Source organism: Vombatus ursinus, unplaced genomic scaffold (assembly GCF_900497805.2).
Source record: "Vombatus ursinus unplaced genomic scaffold, bare-nosed wombat genome assembly UNPS02011700.1, whole genome shotgun sequence".
In the NCBI taxonomy this organism is placed as follows: Eukaryota; Metazoa; Chordata; class Mammalia; order Diprotodontia; family Vombatidae; genus Vombatus; species Vombatus ursinus.
This window is the reverse complement of record NW_020951478.1, coordinates 1,576,023-1,598,845: the sequence shown is the minus strand read 5'-3', so window position 1 is coordinate 1,598,845 and position 22,823 is coordinate 1,576,023. Positions and strand designations below refer to the sequence as shown.

Below are 22,823 nucleotides of genomic sequence, written 5' to 3'. Positions count from 1 at the left end.
ATATTAAGTGCCTAAGTGCTTGTTGAGTTGAATGGATTAGTCCAGGTTTAAAATATTATATTCCAATTCTTTCTTTCCTTCAGGTCCTGAAATAAAATATACCAGAATTTCTTCTGGTAATGTTGGAGAGACAGAAGAAACATTAAAGAAGTTGCTCCAGGAAGGTATGTATCTTTACACTAATAAGAATCCGGGTCTCTCAAGATCAGTCATTTTTATGAAAATCTTGAAGCTTTTAAGTCCATTCTGCTGCAATTCTCTTTTTGCTTTAGGTTCCCTCCCACCTTAACAAAAAGGATCACAGATTTGGTCTTCTATCACTTAGCAGTCATATTGGTTTTATTTGTTTGGTAAAACAAAACCATCTTGTATTGTCTTGTAACAGAAAAAAAGAATGTTGGTCCCAAAATTATTACTGTTTAAGTATTCAGGAAATTGATTTTTGTGTGATTATCTTGAATAAACCAATTTCTGCTATGAACATGTATCCACTCAGAGGTCACCAAGGTCACCAAATTCATTGAAGGTGGTGATGCTCATTTGCTTGAAGATGAAGAAATCAAAAGGCTGCTTCAGGGAGGTTAGTAAATGGGTAATGACTAACCTTTTTAACAGGTACTGGAGACAAGTTCTCACAATACATTTTCTCTCAGCTTTTTAAAGACTGAATGAGTTTCAGATTAATATTTATTTTTATAAGCAGCTCCATGGATTGTTCTAACAGACCAATTGGTTTGCTTTGGTGAATCAAAATGAAAATGACCAAATGATGAACAGCTTCAACAGTCTTTAAAAGGTTTCCTAGAACAAAGCATGGGGAGCAATGAATACTTTTTTTCACTCACATATAAAGACTTTTTTTTTCCATTTAAAAACTGTAAAACAGGTAAATTTGAAAATTTAAAGAGATTCTACAGAGCATACTCTTCAAGCAGCCTGAAATGAGTATTCACTGCTTCCAGGGCAGCAAGCATGTTAATAGAATCTTTATATGCATAGAAATAGCAAGAATTGATGCTTTGATAACTTTCTTTTCCAAAGCTACATTCTTGAGAATGGTGATATCTATTTCTTCTAACCGTAGTAGGGGGTGTAGATGATTTTTGCACATGAAATTAATCCCAATCTAAAACAATATGGAATGTTTTCTGCTTGTTGCATTAAGTAGAACTGCCTGTGGTAGCAGTGTGAGGAAAAAAAAGGAATTCAAGTTCCATCATCTAAGTTTTAAATACTGGTTAGCTCATAGCAAGATACATAGCCAACATGAGTGTTTCTAATTAGGTCAGGTATACTATTTTCATAACCTTTTTTAATTATGCCTAAATAAACTCAAATTTATCCAGAAAGATTATTCTTTATAAAAATTATTACTGAAAATGATTGATTTAAATACATATGTATATATATTATATATATATATAATAAACTTTAAATAACTAAAATCAAACCTATAAAAATAGAAAGAGAAATTAGTCATTGACTTAGAATTAGAAGTGGAATAGGGACTAAAATTATTTCCCTGGTAAAAGGAACTTTCAGATGATGAAATTTCCTTTGCTAATGCAGGTCAGTACTTTCACTAGAGTCTATGCCTAGATGTACTGAAAGGTATGTGACTAGGTCAAAGTCACATAGGCACTATGTGTTAGAGATAGGAACTGAACTCAGGTCTTCCTGGTTTTAAGGCAAGCTCTCTATACCCTAGAAAATGTTGCCTGTCTTGCTTAAAATAATTATTCCAAGCTGTTTTAAGTAATGTATATTTTAGTCCTATGCCTATCTTTCCCATAGGGTGTGTACTTATCTGTTTTGGATGATTTTTGCTATTATTTATCCTTTGATCTTACTTATTTTCATCCTTACCTCAAAAACTCGTTGACAACTTTGAAATATTAAAAATGAATTAACTACATTTTTCCTCAAGGTGAGCATAATTTCAATGAAGTAGCTTGGGAGTTCAGGAAAACCATCTCCCTGGAAGGAGATGACTATAGAGGACAATTTGGTCCAAGTTTAATAATAGTGAAAGTCTAATGTCTTCAAATACAGAACAAGTCCAAGTATATTACGTCCTTATACACCTGATAGTTATGTTGTGAAATATTATTTGAATTCCTTTTTCTTCCATTCCATGATAGGCAGCTTTGTAGAATAGTACTGCTTTATTAAAGAATGAATCAATTTGTAGCTGCATCTTGTTGTAATGCTTTAATTCATTTAGCCTTACTATTGCTGTTGTTTTGTATGTTTTATAAAATTTTACGATATAATTTCCTAATAGTTCATCATGCAAATGTAAGATTTCTTATTTATTGATTTGTTCATGTATTTATTAAGATGAATAGCTTACATGGAGCTTCAGTTTCCTTCTCTGTGAAAAGGAGAAGTGGGTTAGACTAGAACATTTCTAAGATCCATTCCAACTTTAGAACCTATTATTAACTGATGATTTATATGGCATTTATGATCATAACACACTTTGCAGACATTATCTCATTGGAATTTTAAGCTTCTGATCATTTTTTCTTTTCCTCTCCACATCCATGCCCAAGGCAAGATGTGTATATGGAATTTTATGGGCTTCTTTATTAGTTATGATAATGTTCTATTTTTCCCTAGTAAATGGAATCCTTCCCTTAAGGGATTTGACTCTGATTTGAGTCTATTCACCAAAATGTACTTGTCCTGTATTTCTATAAAGTCTAATTTTCTATTACTATATTCTGTACATTTTGAAACATATTTTTTTCTAGGCTGCTTTTCATTTGTACTGCAAAGTACAATATTTAACTTGTTGACAGGCCAATGGATTAATTTTATGACCATGCAGCCCATCGTTGTTGCTCTAAGACACCCATAATCCCTTTCCTGGTTTTTGAGAAAGACACACTTATAAGATAATTGAAGGAATTAAGTCTATAAAATTTGACTGTAGATAAACCTAATGGATTTCATTCTAACCTAATGGATACCTTTAGGCCTTAGTTGTGCTAGACTGCCATATTCTGAATTACTATTGTTTAACCCTATATACTTTGATTTACAAAGTATACATCATTTTTTATGTAATGATATCTCACAACCACTCGCCTCTGAAATGTCCCCAATTCCATCACCCAAGGAAATGCTCTCTCAAAATTGATATTGAATTATACAACTGTGATCACTTGTTTCTAATGCTTATCTTAGCTGGAACTGAGTACACCAAGTTCACTAAAGTAATTGAGAGTGAACCCCAGATTATCGAAACGGAAACCAAGAAAGTCCTCCAGGCAGGTTAGTTTGTCTCTGCCTCTAATAGCCCTGAGGTTCCTATCTTCAGTTGCTGTCAAATAGTTTTGGTTTTAGAAATGTCAACAGTATTTCCTAAAATCATTCATCTATCAATACTTCAAGTATTTGTTTTTCTTTTATTGGATAATAGCTTTCACAGAAGCAGATTTCATGCAACCCCTTTAAAACTCAGTGGATGTTTCTGCTGCAATGGAAGCTAATCTGGAACAATAGTGAGGGTGGTCCTCAGAGGACAGAATGTCTGTCCCCATCACTCTGGCATGGTTAGATTTTCCTGAACTCTGTTTCCATGAGTAGAACCCTTGAGAATTCAAGGTCACTTTAATGACATGATGAAGCACTGGGTAGAAATTTAGTGGAGGTTGTTCACACATGAAGAAATTGATTGAATTTATGTATTCAGTTTAGGACCTTCCAATTGTGAATGCTTCAAACAAAAATATGTTATGGTTATGAGCATCCAGATAATATTTTTTAATATCCATTCAGTTCACATCTACAAACATGGTCAAACATAATGGTCCTTCATTTTGAGTGGCAGAGAGTATCCTTAAGTTTAGAAATAATATTTAAAATAATATTGTACCTTTCATAATAGTTACTTTCATATTTTCACATTATCAAATTTCTAAATCATGAATTAATAACTCACTGAAACTTCATTAATTCAGACTTCATGTATTCTTCATTTGTCATTAATTGGATTGAATTTGGAGTTGGAGTAAATAAGTTCCCTATTACACATATTTATTTTAAAATGCTTAGCAAATAGAAAGATTTCATGTAGTAAAGACTAGATATCTGACTTTGAAGACAGGAAAACCTGGGTTCAAGTCTCATCTGTGACCCTTATTGGTTGTGTGATCATGTGCAGGTAACTTGTACTCTAGGCAATTCATTAAGACTGTAAATTGCAAAGAAGATGGCAGCCTGCACTGGTAGAGAGTATTTCTTCACCAGGGAGTTCCTAATATCAGTGAAAACACAGGTTCAATCCTTATCCCAGTCTCTGTTCTTATTTAGCAAATTAAATGGGTAAATAATGTTACAGAGAAAATGTTTAAACTAGTTAAGACAACAATCTATTTTTCTCCACTTTAAGCACAACCTGTTAGTAATCCTTGGCTATTATTAAAAATAGGTCATCATCTCTTCTTGGCAATTCTTTGTTAGCCATGTGTTGGTGTTATTGAGTAGTACTATGTGATTGAGAAATAGGTCATTGTAGTCCAAACTGATCCTTTTACAGAGGGAAAAAAATGAGTTCCAGAAAGATGAATTGTTTTGCCGAGTGTCACATAATTTGTAAGTGACAGAAATAGGATTGGAACCTAGATCCTCTACCTAAAATTTTAAATTAAGGGTTAGAATACATAGCCTCTGAGGTCTATTTCAGCTCTACATCTATGATCCAAAGACTTACAAAACAATGTCCTTGCCACTGCACTATGTGCTTGACAATAATGAACAATGCATTTATTTGAAAATGGTCTATAAGTAAAATGCAAAATCAAAGATTCTTTGAGTTAGAAGAAAACTTGAAGAACCTCTATTTCAATCTCTTTGTCCTGTGGATGAGATTCAGAGGCAGGAAGCACTTTATCTATCCATTGGGTTTAGTCTAAATTAATGAGGTTTCACTGTATTTCTGCAATTTATTGTAATGCTATGATTATGTATGGCCCACTATTCGTACTTAAATGGAAGACATTTTGGAATAGTGCTGTGTATGATAGGAAATTGAATTAACCCAAACCATATAACTGTTCTATTTCTGTAGCTCCAAGAGAAAAATCCATAAATGACTCTGAATGAATGCCACAAACCCTATTAATTATGCTATTTCAAAAAACTAGGAAAAAACACAAACCAGATTGAGAAATGTTCATTTGGTCACTAGCTATAAAGATATTATGAATGACAACAAACTCCGATTTTTCTAGGGAATGAACTAGAACAGGAAGTAGTGTTTGTATAGAAACCGATTTTTCTTTTCAGATCTACACTCCCAGAAATACTGTTAAAAAAAAAAAAAGATTGAAAATATTGACTTATTGGTGGCCAAAAGCTGTGCTCCCACTTGATAGTGCTTCCATGTGTAGAGATATCAAATGAGTTCAAAATGAGGAGAGAAGCCAGAAATATTAAAATATGATCCAGCATACAAACATGATCCAAAGTAAATTGCTTCTAATCAAACTAGCACAGAATCACAGAATTTGAGAAGTGGAAGAGACCTCTGTTGCCTTCTAGTCCTGCCTTTATACCAAAGAAAACCAAACTTCTATGTACTTGACAAATGGTTAACCTGCTCTACTTGAAGATCTCCAGGAAGGAGAAACCCACCACCTCCCTAAGCAAACTCATTCCTCTTTTGGACAGCTCTTGTTGCTAAGAAATTTCTCCTGACATAAAGTCTAATTTGATCTTTTTGTAACACCTATTTATGGCTCCTCATTCACTCTGAATCCAAACAGAGTAAGTCTGGTCCTTTGTTCCTGTGAGTGCCCTTCAGATGATGACCAGTCTTCATCAACAACAACAAGCATTTATTAAGTCCTCACTATGTGTCAGGACCTGTGCTAAGCACTGGGGTCACAAAGAAAAGCAAAAACATGATTCTTACCCTCTAGGAGCTCATTGTCTAATGGGGGAGACAACATGCAAACAACTATGCTCATATAAGATATGTACTATGCAGTTTCCTAGAGATGAAGTTATCTGATTTAACTAGTTTGGTCCTTAGACAACTGTGTCATTTAGCCTATATTTAAAGCCTTTTACTATGTGTTAGTACCTTCTAGAGCACCAGTTCTTAACCTGAGGTCCATTGTCTTCCAAGGAGATCATGGATAGATTTCAGGGGGTCCATAAACTTGGGTGGACAACCAACAACTTCATTTTTACAAATCTTTAAGTGAAATTTAACCTTTCCTTATTTATTTTTAATTTGTTTATTTCTGGTGCCTTCCCTTAATTGATTATTTCTAATTTATTCTGTAGATTATTTGTACATAGTTGCTGCTTGTTGTCTTCCCCATTTCACTCTCTTTTTCCTTTCTTTTCATCCCCATTGCTTCGCTCAGAGCCTGGAACTCAGTAGGTGCTTAGTAAATGTTTATCAACTAACTGACTGTAATACTATTCTGAAAAAATGGGTCCATAGGCTTCACCAGACAGTGCAAAAGATTCATGACATAAAAAAAAACTTAAGAACTTCTGAGCTACAGCTTATTATTCATAGGCATGACCTTTCAGAGCAAAGGTCATATCTATGCCATACTCAGGGATCAGAGGAGGACTTTAGCAAAAGCCAAATTTTAAAAAAAGTACAAGAATATTTGGGGGACGCAGTCATGTTGACTTGGGAAAGTATGCTTGGGCATAGAGATATAGAGTTGTTTGTTTTTTAATTCCTTTGTTTTTTTGCTCCTGGGAATTTCCAGTCAATACTCAATCATTGTTACATAGCTTTTAACTTTATTGTCAAAGCTAAAAATATTACAGAGATTTAAAGAGGTCCCTTATATTAGCACTGGAAAAGAAAATGGTTTTATATATGGGAATATCTACTTAATAACTCTGTGATAATTTACTTTTCCTAAACATTGGATACCACTTAGCAGCTATCTCTTTGCAACGCAAATCAATGTCATCTATAGCAAAGGGTAGGGGAAGTGGGGGGCCATGCTATGTATATAGCCGTTGGGACATTATGATGTGTTCTAAATCACATAATGGAACATCATATGATTCATGTAATGAACATTTATATTAATTTGTGAATTAAGTGATAGTTTCTTTTTGTGAATGAAAACTTCTTTGTTTTAGGTATTCACATTAACAAATTTACCACTGTTAAAGCTCCTGTCGTGAAAGCATAATGTCTACTACCAAAGATTTGTATGGTCTCATTTAACTAGGTACTCCACTTTGCATCCAAGCACACTTTTGGAATATATCTAACTATTACTATTTATTTTTAGACCGACCAATCAGAAAAGTACCAGCCAACAAAAGGACACAAGGTACAACATATTAAAAATATGTATATCCTTTCAAAAACAAAACATTTGAGTTTCTTGAGAAATTTTGATGTCTAATGTATAGTAAGCATTTAAATTTTTATTTAGTTGTCAGTAATCACAGAAAATGAAGCTCCAGGTAGTCTACTATGTTAGCCTTTTACATAGCATAAAGTTTGCATAAGTCCTGAAAAGAGAGATTTTTAGTAGAAAATTTCATGTGAAACAAAAATAATGTTAATCGTTTTCTGTAAAATTATTGGGAACCGAAAAATACAAATATCTAAGGAAAAGCAATTAGGTAGCAACTAGCAGGAGACAATATCTAGTCACTGGTCTGTCCTTCATTTATTGAGTTCAAGTATCAATTCATAAATCTTAAAGTAAAGAAGAGAGAGCAAAGCAAGTGTAACTTTGCTGACAGCCTTTAAGAATCTTGTAACTAGGACAAACTATAAATGTCAGTTCAGATGCTTAGGATTAGTTGTTCAATAAGCACAAATAATGATGAGTCATAATGCTATGCATATGCTAAGGCAAAAATTTTATTGTAACTATTCAGAAAGATCATGATTTAATGAAGTGTGTGTATGCATACATACATATATTAAATTTAAGACAAATACCCTAGAATTACCTCCCAACCATACAAAAAAATATACATTTTTCAGATTCTCCTTTTCAGCAAACTTACCTTCTCATTGCTTTATAAATATTAACACTGGAAGGGCCAGAGACTAGGGTTAGGAAGGATAGAATAGAAAAATGAAGAGGGGAGAAGCAATGTAATATAATTTTAAAGTTTCTAAGAGCTACCCAATCAAATCTAATGCTTATTTTTCCAAGACTGATATGACTTGCCTAAAAATTGACCATTTATATGCACCCAAAAGATCTAATAAAATGGATATTGTGGAGCCCTAGTCTTGCCAAAAAATTTACCATAGAATTATTTTTAATCACCAGCTTCTAGAATGTAAATGAATCAAATTACTAAGAAAAAAATTTATACAAAACATTTCTAAAACAAAGCTCATGAATACATCTTCATTTATTTGCTCTGATTATTAATATGACTCATTCCCTAGAACATACACCTTGATGTTCTCTCCTATGGAAATGATTTCCTGTCACTTCAGAATGATTTGTTACAAATGGGTTATCGTATGATTAGAGTTAGCTGACTTGTGCAGATTTACAAAGTACCTTTTGTTTCTCTCATTCAGGAACAAGAAGAAGGTCAAGAGAAGGCCGTCCTCAGTGATACTCCAAAAACCGGACTTCATACAACTCTAAATCAACAGTTGAACTTTTGAGGAAAAAATTGTGAAAGCCACTTTGATTTTAGAACCCTTTACAAACTGAACCATGAGCCCATGCAGAATAAGCAGGGAACAATTCAGAATGTAAATTTTACTATTTCTTGTAAATGAGAAATATAAATGAAATTAGATTGTTTTTTTAAAAAAAGAATGAATAGTTGTGTTTGTGGAAGGATGTGGATAGTGAGAGGGAAATGAACTGTATGTACTTTGCACATGCAGTTTAGCAGAGTTCATTGCATCTTCAAACTTTGCAAATTTTTGTCAGGTCTTAATGCCAACAGCATCCAGCATAGTGGGTAAATGCCAATGCCACCATCATGTTCTTCTATTTCCTGAAAATTTGGATGATTAGGATATTTTGGCACTACAGGTGAAGTTTCTAAAATTCATTTGCAAAGTGAATGTGTTGGTTAGCTCTTTATTTCAGACACCATACAACATAAGTATTTGCCAAATGAAGCCAATTCAATTCAATGTAAATCTTAGAATCTTGAAATGTTATCCCTTTAAAAAGCTTGAGTCATAAATCACATGTAAGGGAGATACAGAATGCATGAAAACATTTTACCTCTGCATGGGTAATTAAATTGCAAAAAAAAGGTGCTTGATATGGAAATTTTTATATCAAAAATGCTTTGCTCATTTCTGATACTAATGTGGATTTATTTGTAAATGATGTCATTTTTATAGCTAGTTTTGTACTCATGAAATGTTTGTCATTTGCTTCTTGCAATATATATGTATATTTTTAATCTCGAATGTTGCAATATAGCCATGTGTCAAGTCCAAATGAAGTTACTTCAAAATGTTTTGAAGTTACAAGGATTTAATTTAATAGGTGGTTTGGGGTTGGGAACATGACTTTATACCTCTATTTGAAACAAATATTCATTAAAGGAAATTTACTAAATTCAGTGTCCCTTGTATTGACAAGGCTGTGATCAGAATGGAGACATAAATAGAGCATATTGAGTGTGTCCAGGTGTTCTCATCCTTCAGGAGTATCTATGAATCAAAAGTGACGTGCTATGGTGGAAAGTTCAATAGAGTAAAAATTAAGAGAACAGGGGCCCAGTCAAAACATTACTACTAAACAGTTGAATAACCTTGGACAAGTCACTTCATTTATAAATACCTCACTTTTGTCATCATTAAAATTAAGGAGTTGTACTAGATGGTCTTAAATGTCCCTTCCAACATTAAAAAATTATGAATTCATTAACATAAATAATAGTTGGATAGTTTGAAAAAATACCAAATCACCAAACAAATATAAAATGATATATAAAAATGCTTATTGTGCTTTAAAAGAATGTATTTTGAATCTCTCATTTTGCCAGTTAAATAGACACTTAACTACCTGTTTCTACAGTGTTTTGTCATCAAAAATAAAGGTAACAATATCAAATTTTGAGAGATTTCAGGCCCTGAATTTTATACTTTTTCCTTAATCATCAAAAAAGATTAGCCTCGTGAATCCTTCTGCCTATATAAAAATAGCCACAGTAGCTAGCATTTATATAGAGTAGTAAGGTTCACAAAGCAATTTACATACAGTATCTCATTTGATCCTCCCAATAACCTTATAGTGCTGTTATTATTCCTATTTTGCACGTGGGAAAACAGAGTGTGAGAAAGATTCAGTGACTTACCCAAGGTGATATAGCTTAGTACAAATCTGAAGCAGTTTTTGAACCCCTTGCTAACTCCAAGTCCAAGACTCTATACTCTATTACATCTAGTTTCCTCTGCAGTGGTATTCTCTTTGTGACTGGTAGGGTAAATTATTTATACTGAGTTTAGAAGTCTAAAGGTATGGATTCCTTAGTCACATGCATCAGTAATATTAAGTCTATTTTGCATTCACAGTCAGCATCCTTTGCTGGCGAAAGTCATCTTGAATAGGTTAATAACAGTTAAAATCTATATCATAATATTTGTGGATAGATATAGCACTTTAAAGGTTATAAGGTCCTCACCCTCATTTGATCATTGTAAGAACCCTTTCCAATATTACTCCTGTTTTAGAGATAAAGAACTTGAGGCTCAGAGAAATAAAATGATTTCCCTATGGTCCCACAGTTAATAAGTGGAGAGAATCAGGACTTGAATGGAGGTCATCTGATTCTATATCATACCATATTCACATCTCTGTCCATTACCATAGAGTCTGCAACTATATAGGATACTAGTCAGAAGAAGCATTAAACATGTAATGAAGGATCAGTAAAAATGTCAGTGTTCATGAAAAGTAAATCAAAATGGTTGTGCTACTTACCATCAATAAGTTAAGAGCTCTCTCTCCTTCCCTCCCTCTCTCTTTCTCTGTCTCAGTCTCACTGTCTCTCTGTCTCTCTCTGTCCCTCTGTCCCTCTCTCTGTCTCTCTCACTCTCTGTCTCTGTCTCTCTATATCTGTCTCTGTCTCTGAGTCTCTCTCTGTCTCTGTCTCTGTCTCTGTTTTTCTCTGTCTCTCTGTCTCTCTATTCCTGCCTCTCTCTCTGTCTCTCTGTCTCTCTCTTACACACAGAATATGGAGACCACAAAGATACTCATATTGAAAGGAATTTAGTGTCTGCATTAATTTGGGGTGGGCAGAATATTTCCTCTAGGAATTTTCCCTGTAATGATCATGGAAGATAATTATTTTCTTTAACATTTTTCCCCAATTACATGGAAGATAGTTTTCAACATTCATTTTTTAATGATATTTTGAATTCCAATTTTTTTGTCCTTCCCTCCCAACTTCCCTCCCCAAGATAGCAAGCAGTATGATACAGGTTATACATATGCAACCATGTAAATATATTTCCTCATTAGTCATATAGTAAAAGAAGAAATAGAACAAAAGGGAAAAGATACACACATACACACACACACACACATACACACACACAAGTGAAAATAGTATGCTTCAATCTGCATTCAGACTCCACAGTTCTTTCTCTGGATGTGGATAGCATTTTCCATCATGAATCTTTTGGAATTATCTTGGATCATCAAATTGTTCAGAAGAGCTAAGTCAATCATAGTTGATCATCACACAGTGTTGCTGTTACTGTATACAATGTTGTCCTGGTTCTGTTCACTTCACTCAGCATCAGTTCATGTAAGTCTTTCCAGGTTTTTCTAAAATCTGCTTGCTCATAATTTCTTATAACACCATCATTACATTCATATACCTCAACTTGTTTAGCCATTTCCCAATTGATAGGCATTCCCTTAACTTCCAATTCTTTGCCACCACAAAAAGAGCTGCTATAAATATTTTTGTACATGTAGGTACTTTTCCTAATTTTATCATCTCTTTGGGATACAGACCCAGTAGTGGTATTGCTGAATCAAAGGGTATGCACCATTTTATAACCCTTTGGGCATAGTTCCAAATTGCTCTCCAGAGTGTTTGGATCAGTTCAGAACTCCACCACCAAGGCATTAGTGTCTCAATTTTCCCCTATTTTCTACAACATTTATCATTTCCCTTTTTTGTCATATTAGTCAATCTTATAGGTGTGAGGTGGTACGTCATACTTGTTTTAATTTGCATTTCTTCCCATAGCAGTTTAGAACATTTTTCATATGATTATAGATACCTTTAATTTTTTCATCTGAAAACTGCCTTTGACCATTTATCAATTGGAGAATGGCTTGTCTTCACATAAATTTGACTGAATTCTTGATATGTTTGAGAAATGAGGCTTTTATTAGAGGCACTTGCTATAAAGATTGTTGCCCAGCTCTACTTTCCTTTTTAATCTTGGTTGCATTGGTTTTGTTTGTGCAAAAACTTTTTAATTTGATGTTATAAAATTATCCAATTTATATTTCATAATGTCCTATATCTCTTGTTTTGTCATAAATTCTTCCCTTCTCCATAGATCTGACAAGTAAATTATTCCTTGCTCTCCTAATTGCTTATGGTATCACCCTTTATGTCTAAATCATGTTACCCATTTTGACCTTATCTTGGTATATAGTGTAAGATGTTGATTTATGTCTAGTTTCTGCCATGCTATTTTCCAGTTTTTCAGTAGTTTTCATCATACAGTGAGTTCTCATCCCAGAAGCTGGAGTCTTTGGGTTTATGAAACAGTAGATTAATATAGTCATTTACTACTGTGTCTTGTTTACCTAATACATTCCATTAATCCACCACTCCATTTCTTAGGCATTACCAAATAGTTTTGATGATTGCTGCTTTATAATATAGTTTTAGATCTAGTATACTTAAGCTACCTTCCTTTGCATTTTTTCATTAATTTCCTCGCTATTCTTGATCTTTTGTTTTTCCAGATGAATTTTATTATTATTTTTCTAGCTCTATAAAATAATTTTTGGTAGTTTGATTGGGATGACATTGAATAAGTAAATTAGTTTCAGTAGAATTCTCATTTTTACTATATTACTTGGCCTATCCTTGAATAATTGATATTTTTCCAATTGTTTAGATCTGACTTTATTTGTGCTAAAAGTGTTTTGTAATTCTGTTTATATACCTCCTGAGTTTGCCTTGGCAATTAGACTCCCAAATATTTTATAAAGTCTACAATTATTTTAAATGGAATTTCTCTTTCTGTCTACTGCTGCTGAGCTTTGTTGGTAATAAATAGAAATGCTAATAATTTATGTGTGTTCATTTTATATCCTGCAACTTTGCTAAAGTTATTAATTATTTCAAGTACTTTTTTAGTTTATTCCCTAGGATTCTCTAAGCAGACCAATATATCATCTACAAAAAGTGATAGTTTTGTTTCTTCATTGCATATTCTAATCCCTCCAATTTCTTTTTCTTCTCTAATTGCTACACTAATATTTCTAGTACAATATTGAATAATAGTGATGATAATGTTTCTTTCTGGTTGCTTACAGTATTTTCTCCTTGACCTGATAGTTCTAGAATTTGGCTACATTATTCCTTGGAGTTTTCATTTTGATATTTCTTTCAGGAGGTGTTCATTGGATTCTTTCAATGAATATTTTTTTCTCTAGTTTAGGGTATCAAAACAGATTTCCCTGATAATTTATCTAAAGATGCTTTCCAGACTCTTTTTATTGATCATGGTTTTCAGGTAGTCCAAAAATTCTTAAATTTTGGATCTATTTTCCAGGTCAGTTGTTTTTCCAATGGGGTATTTTACATTTTCATCTATTTCTTTTCATTCTTTTGATTTTATTTGACTGATTCTTGATGCCTCATAGAGTCACTAGTTTTCATTTGCCCAAGTCTGATTTTTAACACATTATTTTCTTCAGTTACCTTTTGTACCTCCTCTTCTGTTTGGCCAATTCTACTTCTAAAGGAGTTGTTTTCTTCAGTGGACTTTTTTTTTCCATTTGGCCTATTCTATTTTTTAAAGAATTATTTTCTTCAGTCAATTTTTGTGCTTCTTTTTCCAAACTGTTGACTCTTTTTTCATAATTCTCCTGTATAACTTTCATTTTGTTTACCAATTTCTCAAGGATTTATTAAACAGTGCTATGCTAGGTCCTGTGGATTCAAAGACAAAAGTCAGACAGTTCCTAACCAAAAAGAGCTGCAGTCTAATAGAGAGATATGATATGTACACAGATAAGTAAATATGCATACAAAATAAATAAAAAGTGGTTTCTTTAGAGGATAAGCATTAACATATGGGAGGATCAAGAAGGACCTTGTGGAGGACTTATTATGCTGCTGAATCTTGTTTTTTGTTTTTTTGTTTTCAGACAAATAGAAAATCATTCACATCTCCTTGTGGGGAGAGATTGTCTTTCTTTCTGCTTGTATTTGTATTCTCAGCAATTAGCAGAATCCTGCTACATAGTAAGATCTTAATAAATACTTCTTGACTTGACTTAATCCACCCAAGCCAGACATATGATTCAAAAAGATCAAAGACAGAGAGAAAGGATCCATATGTACAAAAATATTTGTAGTAACAGGTTTCATTGAAGCAAAGAAATGGAAATAAAGTAGGCACGCACCAACTGAGAAGTGGATAAACAAGTTGTACATATGTGAACATAATGGAATATTTTTTTTTTGCTCCATAACAAATAAAGACAAGAATGGAGAGAAAGAAGACTCTTTCTTTTTATGAATATTTTTATGAACTGGTGCAAAGTGAAATAAGAAAATTTAGAACAAAATGTATGTGCATATACACACATATATTGTCAAAAAGTTCAAATATAACAACATATATACATAGTAAGTGCATTCTCTGTATATGCACATGTATGTATGTGTATGTATATATATATATATATACATTTTTACATATATACACACAAGCATACATACATACATACACACATACTATTAAGGAGTGTTAAGACATCCCCTGAACTTGTCTTTCTGAGTTGCCATAGTTTCCAGAAACACTTGGCCCAGAGTATACAGGAAGTCCTGAATGTGTCAAGGATAAAGACTCTCCCTCCCCCCAACCCCAGCTGACATAAGTTGTTGTTTGCATCACAAACTGGACTCCCTGTGTATTCTTGAAAGTCAAGACAGGCATCAGTCAGTCTGCACTACCCTGAGAAATTGCTTCTGCAGCTCAGACCCTTGCAGATATGTGGACCATCCTATCTTCATAGTCTATTAATTCCCAAGAGAAAAAAATGGGCTTTTGCCATTGCCTTGCTCCTCCCCTTTGGGAGGGGTTTTGTCCTTTTCGCATCTTTACTGCACCTTTCCCCTTCCGATATCACATCCCTTTAGGTGGAGATTCTTGTTTTCTCCTCCTTCCTTTTTTGTACTGTCATAAATATTCAGACTTCTGTATGGATTATAAACTGTTTGGGTTCCACATGCATGTTCATTCCTCTTGTAAGAAACTGAATTTTCACATAAGTTTTGTGAAGTTGTGATTACCTGTTGACAATACAATATAAAGATATATGTGCATGTCTATAGTATACATATATACATATAAATGCATAGTGTACACATATACATAATATACATACACATAGCATAGATGAATAGAATATATATAGAGAGAGTATATATATATACTATACATGTGTGTATGTACACATAGATAAATGAGTATGTATATATCTAAACATATAGTAGTATTATATACATATATGCATATGTAATTTTGCATGTGCATATACATATACATTGTAAGGGAAAATAACTTTGAAAAACTTAAGAATTCTGATCAAGGAAATGGTCAACCATAGCTCCAAAAGACTGATAATGAAGCATACTTCCCACCCCTTTCCAATAGAAATAAAGAACTGTAAGTACAAAAATGAGACATCCATTTAGGACATGACCAATGTGTGTGTGAAGTTTTTCTTTATGATATTTATTTGTTACAATTCAGAGCTTTCATGTTGGGTTGAGGGAGTTGTATGGACAGGGTGGAAGGAGGAATGATGGCAATGAAAAAAAGAAGAAAAGAGAATCAATGTTGTGTGTGTGTGTGTGTGTGTGTGTGTGTGTGCGCACGCGCCTGTGTGTGTTTAATACACAGAGCAGAGTAGAAAGATGTTCAGAAAAGGACAAAGATAAAGAGGACAATGTTGGTACCATCATGGTAAATTTAATTTACACTTTACAAAATTAGATGCTACCCTTAACCTTTACTATAACAGCAATCATAAAAAAAAAACTGGTACTGTATTTAAAAACAGAGTTCAGTGGAACAGATCAGACAAGAGACAACCAGAAATAATAGAATTTAATTACCTAATGTTTCAATAAACCAGAAAATATAGATTACTGAGGAAAGAACTGCCTGTTTGATAAGACTGGCGGGGAAATTAGAAAACATTGTGGCAAAAATTAGGCCTAGACTCACATCTTACACCAAGGCTGACAATCATAAAATATTGGTGTGATACTTTGTATTATAGGGATAAGCCTTCCAGAATTTTTTCCACTAATTCATCATTATTCTGAGTCAAACCACTGTTTTACATGGATATGTTCTACATGCCCAAATTGACAGTGCCTTCTTGCTCTCAGTCATACCTCTCTCTAGAATAACATTTATACATATATTTAACAAGGAAAACATTGTAATATGATAGAACGTAGTTATTCACCTCAGATTAAGGTAAAAATAGACATTTTACTTCATCAGTCTAGAAAAATAATCACTTAATCTTGGAGAAACATTGTACTAAACCACCCAGTCCCTCTAGGAAAATTTCAGGAGGCTCCTTCCTTCTGTTTGCTAGATCATTTTCTTAATACCTTTTGGAGTAGGGAAAAGCAGTATCATCTACCAGACTTAAGGTATTTCTCCTTCTAAATTAATTATGAATCTTAATCCATTTTATTCTCTCTCTCTCTGTTTCTCTCTCTATATACATACACTTATTATATATTATTACATATTATATATATGTTACACATATATTACATATATATGTTCTATATCTATCCATTTTATTCTTATCCTTTCATACACTTTCCTAAAAGAAAGGGGTTAAACCTCAGAGATATAAGGGAAAGGATTTTCATGAAGGGCATCAATTCCTGAGAACCTTGAATAAGTTTCTTTCTCTCAGGTAAGAACTAAAAAGTACTTTAGATAGATAGATAGGTAGGTAGATAGATAGATAGATAGATAGGTAGATAGATAGATATAAATAGATAGATAGATATTCAGATATTTAATACACTTAATGTTTAAATATATTTTTTAATATTTAAAGAAGGCTTCAGTATCACAATGAATTTAAAATAGGTAAGTCTCATAAATATTGAAGATGATACTATAGAAAGGGTAAATGAGAAGCAAATCATATGCTTTTCCCAGCTAGAAGAGAATTTTTAACCAAATAAGTGTTAGAGACAATTACAAAAAATAATGTAGATCATTATGATTACATAAAATAGAAAATATTTTTCATAAAATTAATGCATCTAAGATAAGAAGGGAAATGAACAAACACTTGAATCAAATTTCTCAATGAGTTTTTTAGATGATTTGCTAAGTATACCATCATATCTGCAGAGCAATAGTTAAATTTCCTCATTGTCTATTCTAATTCCTTCAATGTACTTTTCTTCTCTAACATGTCTAGTACAATATTGAATAATAGTGGTAATCATGGGCATCCTTACTTCACCCTTGACCTTATTGGGAAGGATTTTAGCTTATCCCCATTAAAGATAATGCTTACTGATGGTTCTGGTAGCTTCTAGTTATCATTTTAAGGAAAGATCCATTCATTCCTATGCTTTCTAATATTTTTAATAGGAATGAGTATTGTATTTTGTCAAAAGCTTTTCCTGCTACTGTTGAGATAATAATATGATTTTTGTTGGTTTTTTTATATATATGGTCAATTATCTTAATTCCTAATATTGATGCAGTCTTGCATTTTTGCTATATGAACTGGTCATAGTGTTTGATGTTTGTGATATATTGTTGTAATCTCATTGCTAGTATCTTATTTAAATTTTTTGCAATGATATTCATTAAGGAAATGGGTCTACAGTTTTCTTTCTCTGTTTTTGTTCTTCTTGGTTTAGTTATCAATACCGTATTTGTATTGTAAAAGGAATTTGATAAGAACTCCTTTGCCTATTCTTTCAAATAATTTATATGGTATTGGAACTAATTGCTCTTTAAATGTTTGGTAGAATCCACTTGTGAATCCATCTGGTCCTGGTGATTTTTTCTTAAAGAGCCCATTGATGGCTAGTTCAATTTCATTTTCTAAAATAGGATAATTTTTCTATCTCCTCTTTTTTTAATCTAGGCAATTTTTATTTTTGTAAATATTCTCTCCTTTCACTTAGGTTGTTAGATTTTTTTGGCATATAATTAGACAAAATAGATCCTAAAAGTTGCTTTAATTTCATCTTCATTGGTTGTGCATTTTCATTTTTGATACTGATAATTTGTTTTTCTTATTTCTTTTTTTAATCAACTTTACCAAATGTTTATCTATTTCATTGGGTTTTTCATAAAATCAGCTTCTAGTTTTATTTATTGGTTTAACTGTTTTCTTACTTTCAATTTTACTAATCTCTCCTTTGATTTTCAGGATTTCTGATTTGGTATTTACTTGCGGATTTATAATTTGTCTTTTTTCTGTTTTTTTTTTAGTTGTATGTCAATGTCATTGATCTGTTCTCTCTCCATTTTATTGATGCAACTGTTTAGAGATACTAAATTTCCCATAAGTACTGCTTTGGCTGCATCCCATAAATTTTTTTTGTTGTCTCATTGTAATCATTCTCTTTAATAAAGTTATTTATTATTTCCAGGATTTGTTCTTTGACCCACTAATTCTTTAGAATTAGATTATTTAGTTTCCAAATAATTTTAATATGTTTCTACAGCCCTTTATTGAATGTAATTTTATTGCATTATGGCCTGAAAAGCATGCAGTTAATTTTTCTTTGATTTTCTGCATCTAGGTGTGAGATTTTTATTGTCCTCATGCACGGTCAATTTGTTTGTAGGTTCCATGTACAACTAAGAAAAAAAGTATGTTCCTTTCTATTCTCATTCAATTTTCTTTAGAGTTCTATCAGATCTAGCTTTTCTAAATTTCTATTTCTTTCCTTAACTTCTTGTTTATTTTTTTTTGTTAGATTTATCTAGTGCTAAGAGGGGAAAGTTGGAGTCCCTCACTAGTATAATTTTACTGTCTATTTCCTCCTACAACTCATTCAACTTTTGCTTTAAGAGTTTGGAGGCTATACCATTCGGTGCATATGTATGTCTAGTATTAATATTACTTCATTATTTTTTGTACTTTTTAGCAAAACATAGTTTCCCTGGTTATCTCCTTTAATTGGATCGATTTTTGCTTATACTTTGTCTGAGATCATGATTGCTACCTTCCCCCTGCCTTTTTTTTATTTCAACTGCAGCATCATTGGTTCTGCTCCAGCCCCTTATTTTTACTCCATTTGTGTCTCTCTGCTTCAAGTGTCTCTCTTATAAAAATAAAAATGATAATAATATTAGTGGAACCAAGATGACAGAGAAGCCAGGATGTTGCCTGAGCTCTTCTCAGTTTCCCTTAGAAACAACATTAAATCAAGCATCTAAATGGATTCTGGAGTGACAGAACCTACAAAAAGATGAAGTGAACCAACTTCCCAACTTAAGATAAATTAGAAGGACATTATGAAAGGTCTGTCTCACTTGAGTAAAAGGGGAGTGGAGCCTGGTACAGGTGGTTTCTAGGCAAGCCAGTGGGAGGTTCTTTGCCAGTACAGATCATCAACTGAAGCCACTCAGTGCTGACTCAGCAGGCCAGTGGCACAGAAGGCCAGCCATGAGGCCTCCAGCCCTGTCAGGCTGGGCCACCTCAGTGCAATGAGCAAGCTACAAGCACCTGAGGCCCTAGCGCACAAAGCCAGTGACCAGGTCCCTGGCCCCCAGCACAAGAAACTTGGGACAGTGCCCCTGTGCCCCAGGCTCAAAAAGTATGGGGCTGATAGAAAAAAAAAAAGGTTGTTGATTGCTCATTTCCCCAGCTTATTTCTTGATTTTTAACTTTATGTTAAAATTGAACTCTGTTCCTGAGGTGGAGGGGACACTGTCTCAAGCTTCGGGTTTTCTATGCTGCTCTTTTCAGAACTAGTTCTAGGAGTCTGCAAGCTCTCAGTTCTTCCAAGAAGGTGTGATTTAAGTACACAGTTACTACACAAAACAATCAAAAATGAATTTTGCAAAATTGTGAAGACCAGGCTTGGGCCCAAAGAAAAGATATTAGAAGATACCTCCCCCATTCTTCTGTAGAGGTGGGGAAGCCATAGGCGCAGGCTTTTGTATATAATATCAGATTTTTCAATTGATTAGTTGGTTTTGATGAATCCTTTTTTTTTATTTTTTAAGTCTTTTTAATGAAGGATGGTTTTCTATAAGAGAGAGTGAGATGAGAACAGATATACAATGAAATTTAGAGGACTTAAAAACAAAAGATATTGACAAAAATCTAATTTAAAAACATAATATACAATAGAGGCTTGTAGTTTCATATGCAATTTGCTTTTTATGTTCTTTATGTGTGGAGTATTTGATGTCTCTTAAATTAATAAATTTTAGACCATTAAAATTGTCAGCATGCCATTAATTACCATTCTTGGAGTTTAGAGTTTAGACATTGAATGAGTTCCAAATCCATCTAACTCTATGATTATATAGCTTCCAACTCTCTATCTTTTCCTCAAGAATAACTTGAGAAATCTGTTAAATTTACACAAATACATAATTTCTTTCTCAGTCATTAAAGTTACAAATAATGAAGTCTGTTCACACTCTTTTCTCTTCTCTCCAGTTGTCACAACCAACTCCTAGAGTTCCAAGTAAGTGAGTAACATCAAGTTTTATTGTCCATCAAAACATTTTCTATGCTTCCACATTATCCACAGCACACCATTCAGGCATTGATCTCTATATGGTTCCTCAGCAACCATCCACAGGTCTGCAGACGTTGCTGGGGGCACCTCTAGACATTAATCCCAGTCAAGAAGAAACTTTCTTCCAGGTTATATTTATCTTTTATTGGTAGCATTCTTGGCAGTTGCAGAAAGAATGTTCTCCAGTGTTTTTGCTGTCTTGCCAGAGATACAGTTATCCATATATTACTCTTCCTGTGATTTGAAAATGGACTGAAAACCTCCCCTTACCAAAGCCATTCTCCATCTGCCCTAAGGTTTCACATGATAATGCCCAGTGAATAGGACTGTGTTGCTCTCCATTTTCAAAAACAGTCCCTGTCACCAACTCCAAGTTTAAAATAATGTCTGCACTTGGAATATGATAGTTGTGAAGAGGACAAAAAGGTCAAAGTTAGCAAATACAATCTTCCTAATGAGTGGTTTTGCTTTCTTTAATCTACCTCATTTCATCCAAGTCTTCCTATGTTTCTCTGAATTTTTCATATTTATCATTCCTTATGATGTTGTAATATTATGTTACATTAATAAAGCTTAATATTTCACCTGTTCCACAAAAAAAAATAGTATCTACAAATTTTGATATTCTTTCTCCCTTTGACCTCTAGGAGGCCACTCTAACACCAGAAGAACTACTCCCTATTTGTTCATAAGTTGATTTAAAAAAAACCAAACAAACCTTGAATTTTCCATTACTGTCTCTTAAGTACCCAAAATCCTCTATATGGCCAGTGGATGGGCTTTCTTAATCAATAAGTATTTGCTAGGTATTCACTATGCACCAGACATTGTACTAAGCTGCTGGGATACAAAGACAGAAATGAAGTAATATCTGCCTTCACGACTTTATATTCTCTCAGCATAGAGAGTGTATATATGCATATATATGCATGTATATGTATAGATGTCTGTATATATACATATATGTACGAACATATAAATACATAATATATGTACATGCTAAATGAACACAAGGTAATTTTGAACAAAGAGATTAGAGGAAGAAAGACTTTAGAAGGAAATGTTTCAGAGAGTGATATATTGATACATCTATCTCTATCTATTTCTCTGTATATGAACCTGGTGGTTGGTGCTGTCCCTCAGAATAATGGGTTGCCAAGGACAACTATGGAACTTCAGGGGTCTTTTAAAAATTAGACATGCTGATCTGTCCAATATACTTGAAATGTATTCATCATTTCTGTCAAGCCTATATTTGAAGGAATTCTCTTTTTAACATTACCAACAAGTGGTCATCCAGTTTCCTTTTGAAGATCTCTCAGTGAACTTAGTATCTCCTGAGTCAGCACATAGCACTTTTGGATAATTCTAGTCATTAGCAAGTTGTTTTCCCTTTTCAAGTAACAACTTAATGGAGACCAGAAGAAAACATAAAGTAAGCGTTTTGCTTCTAGGTGACAATAATATCCTAACCTCTTCTCCTACGCAAATTAGGCTAGGTTTTCCTTATAAGTATTGAAACTATCCTTGAAATTTGGTTAGCATAGGGACTAAAAGCATTGGCTGTTGACATCAATTCCTGGTCATTTAATACAAAGCAGTCACAACAATCAGTTCTTATGTTTGACATGTAGAAAACAATGGACATTTTAGGCAAGGGAGTTTCCCTCATCTGAAACAACTAGAGATATTTTCCATGCAGAACCTTAATAAGTATTCTTCTCCTGCTATGGTTAAGTAAATCTCCTTTTGTTGACTGCTGATGATCTAGAAGCACCTCGTTTCATTCCATTGTTGAACATAAAATACCAGGGGACTAGCCTTAATCAAACTTGTATCCTGTAAAG

General features: G+C 33.3%; 1 protein-coding gene across 9 annotated transcripts in view; it reads left to right on the top strand.

Annotated features, from left to right (window-relative positions):
• The window catches only part of POSTN (periostin), a 46,950-nt gene extending 37,393 nt beyond the window's left edge, over window positions 1–9,557 (top strand). For 3 of the 9 annotated variants that reach the window (XM_027856866.1, XM_027856869.1, XM_027856867.1), the window contains 5 exons: window positions 84–164; window positions 497–580; window positions 3,193–3,279; window positions 7,284–7,325; window positions 8,549–9,557. In XM_027856866.1, the coding sequence (XP_027712667.1) occupies window positions 84–164; window positions 497–580; window positions 3,193–3,279; window positions 7,284–7,325; window positions 8,549–8,586 (332 nt within the window). In that variant the 3' untranslated portion in view covers window positions 8,587–9,557. The remainder of the gene's footprint in view (window positions 1–83; window positions 165–496; window positions 581–3,192; window positions 3,280–7,283; window positions 7,326–8,548) is intronic. The other 6 variants (XM_027856868.1, XM_027856872.1, XM_027856870.1 and 3 more) reach the window with 2 other exon arrangements.
• Window positions 9,558–22,823: the final 13,266 nt, after the last annotated feature.